At 33.7% G+C, this 3,448-nt stretch overlaps 1 protein-coding gene across 1 annotated transcript; it reads right to left on the reverse strand.

The window, feature by feature from the left end:
- Window positions 1-13: 13 nt before the first annotated feature.
- LOC112468319 (protein unc-45 homolog B-like) lies at window positions 14-2,200 on the reverse strand (the record flags this gene model as incomplete). Its single annotated transcript, XM_025037440.1, has 3 exons — window positions 2,136-2,200; window positions 718-1,144; window positions 14-343 (listed from the first exon to the last, which is right to left on the reverse strand). Coding segments are annotated over exons 2-3 (744 nt in total), but the record flags the coding sequence as incomplete, so codon positions are not given.
- Window positions 2,201-3,448: the final 1,248 nt, after the last annotated feature.

A 3,448-nucleotide genomic window follows, 5' to 3' on the forward strand; every position in this document is an offset into this window, starting at 1 on the left:
ACTCGATAATTACCTGTAAACAATATTGAGACGCGTTAACTCTCTCTATAGATGTGCTGTTCATTAGTTCCAAACACCAAGACAGACCGACGTGTTTCATAACGAACTTAGTTCGACTGAAATTGTTTTCGCATAACTCGCCTACAATACGAATCGCGCTGCAGATCACTCCCTCGTTCTTTTCCACTTTCACAAGTTGAACGATTTTGGATACACCTTCCTTTTTGACGATCTCCTCGGCACCAGTTTCGTCACGTGCGAGCACAAGCAAATTATTCATAGCGATTTCACGTTCCTTTTCACTGGCGTTCACGTCAAATGCTAGATCCAGCATTTCTGATACCTAATACAAAGCAAAATTAAGCGTACACTTAAATATAACGATCTGCAATAAAAATTTAAATAACTGTGACATTATATTTGTATGATGTAATTTTTACCCGTACAGTGTGCAGATTATTAATTAACAAAAATTAATAATTATATAATAAAAGAGTCAAAAACTCAAATCCATTTGTCAAATTATATGTGATATTGAGTGAAACAAAAACTCTTACTAATACATCTAATACGAAAAATGTTACAATTATTATTTTATCTAGATTAAATTTACTAATACATCCAATACGAAAAATGTGTTACAATTATTATTTTATCTATATTAAATTATCATGTCTTGATAGTTGACGAACTTTCGTAATAGTTACATATATTTACCTTAGGACTAGTATGTGAGTTTTCCTTATGTTCTTGTACAATTTTAAGCAAGCGTCTCCCTAAGCGTTGAAAAACTTTGTTGTTGGGATCAGATGAAATAATCGTCTCTACATCCCAACATGCCTCCTCGAATCTTTCTAACGCTTCTAGTGCTTTACTTCTTGTATACAACGCTCCCATACAACATATCTTTAATACACTGTTGCAGTCTTCAATCACTTTCTCGTAATCGCTTAGCTTAAAATAAGTAAGAGCTCGATTTGTGTAGTACATTCCTTTGCATTTACATTTAGTTTCCTCTTCTAGTTTCAGTGCGTTTGTGTAGTGACTTAATGCTACAGACCAATTGTCTTTTTGATACTCTTCGCAACCCTTGCGGTACCACTCCTGTGCACTCATATTTGACTCTGTCATGGTAAAATAAACTCTACAACACAAATTATATGATGTTACATTATATGTTTTAACACAGAAAGAGTCTGACACTTAATACTATATCTCTTGATACATGTATTATCTTAAATACAAAAGACATAATTATTACTAAATAATTATATGCATGTATGAGACAATAGGCTTGTTTATCTTTCCTCTTTTTCTTTTCACATTGGAAAAAAAAAAGAGAAGATGAACTGTGCAAGAAGTTCAGCTAAAACGAACAAACCTAATACATGTATAATAAATAAAGAATAAACGCACAATTCAATAATAGCAATGCAACTTCTAGTGTGAGACATGAATGTAAATTAGTGTAATAAATTGTTGCAATGATTTTTATATTATAAAGTTGACTTTCGTTGAACATCGGAAAACAGACGTTAATCATTGAAGTCATAATTCAGCGTTTGTTCTCAGAATTTCCAGAAGCCGCTTGTGCATATTAGACAATGTGGAACTATCCAGACGACGCTATCCTTATGACGCTACATGCAGATATTTGATTTCATCTTAACGCTAGAGATGCAATTATATATACGCTTCGTTGCAAGAGCCAGGGGCAATTTACACCCCTCCCTTTTTGCGTCAGGAATTCAACTTCTCAACGAAAGAGAGTCTGGGAAAGGCGAGTGATTCATCTGAGGCGCGATGAATTTATTTGCGTGAGAATGAATCTCATTGCATCAACATTTTTTTTTTACATAAAAGTACTTAATCCGTCGCAGAAAACGTGGGACTTTTAAGACCCACTCGACATTACAATTTCGAATTTTACAGAGATTTTAACTGGGCATAAAAGACCCAGGTATTCGACGAAAATAGCAGAATTGTTCTGCAAAAAGTTAAGGTACCGTCAATCGAGTATTTGTTTCAGTTTTAAATACATCTCGAGTTCTTTGTTCATTTCTTGAGTTACCTCGTGTGCTCTCTTTTCCCGATTATTACTAACGTATCTCGTATACAGAACATAAATTCTTTACCTGTCGGATAGCTTCCTCTTCGTAACGTCCGTTCGTGCTGCTCGAACCTTAACTTTCTCTACTTTTCAATTTTTTTTGATCGACCTTTTAACAGTTTCAACTTTCAACGAGTTGAGCAACTAAACAAACCAAAACCAAAACAAACCGGCGGCGGCGGCGATTGAGGGATACCGAGGGAGCGAGTCGCGGCTTAACTTAACAAATGAGGTACGACGCTGCATGTCACGTGACTTCCAAAAGTGCGGGCTCGGCCCAGTGATATATGTATGTACAACGTCTCCGTCGTCTCCGTGTATGTGTTATTTCATACAATAATATTAATATTATACTTTGTCAAATTTATGTAACAAATAAACTGTATCTATATCTAAATACGTCTTGTACAGTAAACATATATTTAAAGATATATAAATACAAATATAATTATATAATCGCACGACTACGTTTCAAACGACAAAATTGCAAAAGAAATTTAAATGCAACATTTACTTTATTATTTAAAGCACTTTATTAAAAATATAAATAACATAAACGACATTTAGATCTCTTGACCGGCGTAGCAAATGAGGTACGATGGCCGATGCTACATGGCATGCGACTTTCAAAAACGCGAGCTCGGCGTGTGATATATATGTATATCTTCGTGTACGTATTATTTCATACAATATATTATACTTTAGTAAATTTATGTAATACAAATAAACTATATGTATATATGTCCCGCACAGTAAACGTATATTTCAAGATATATAAACATGAATATAATTATATGATTGTCCGACTATGACAAAATTGTAAAAATTTTAATGCAAATTTTTTTATTATTTAAAGAACTTTATTTAAAATGTAAGGAATATAAACGACATTTAGATCTCAACTATTTTGTCTTTTTTCAACAAAAATGTCTTCGTCTTGTTAGTATCTTTCCGAATTCTGAGTATACGTTTAAGGGTACATTTTTAGTATGTTCATATACCCATAATTTTTTTTCCAAACGATTTAAAAGGTCTAATTGTCCTAATCGACATGCTGCATCACGTTCCCATCTTATCATGACAATGAGTCCTTCTCTACTAGATCGTTCCGCAACAGCCTCTAAAGCAATGGATGTCAATTCCTTGATATTCTTGTTTTGGACGGTATCGTTCTTGTTCAGTGACCTCAGTAGTTCTATTATGTCTGTTTCGATGAGTTTTGCAGCAAAATCTTCCATGTTTCTTATCATACTTAGCACAAATATAATACCCATTTCTTGTATGTTACTGCTTGGATTAGTGAGTAAAAAACGTAGGAATTTCAGCCAGAAATTCGAG

The sequence above is a fragment of the Temnothorax curvispinosus genome, unplaced genomic scaffold (genome assembly GCF_003070985.1).
Source record: "Temnothorax curvispinosus isolate PA1 unplaced genomic scaffold, ASM307098v1 QBEX01018298.1, whole genome shotgun sequence".
Classification (NCBI taxonomy): Eukaryota; Metazoa; Arthropoda; class Insecta; order Hymenoptera; family Formicidae; genus Temnothorax; species Temnothorax curvispinosus.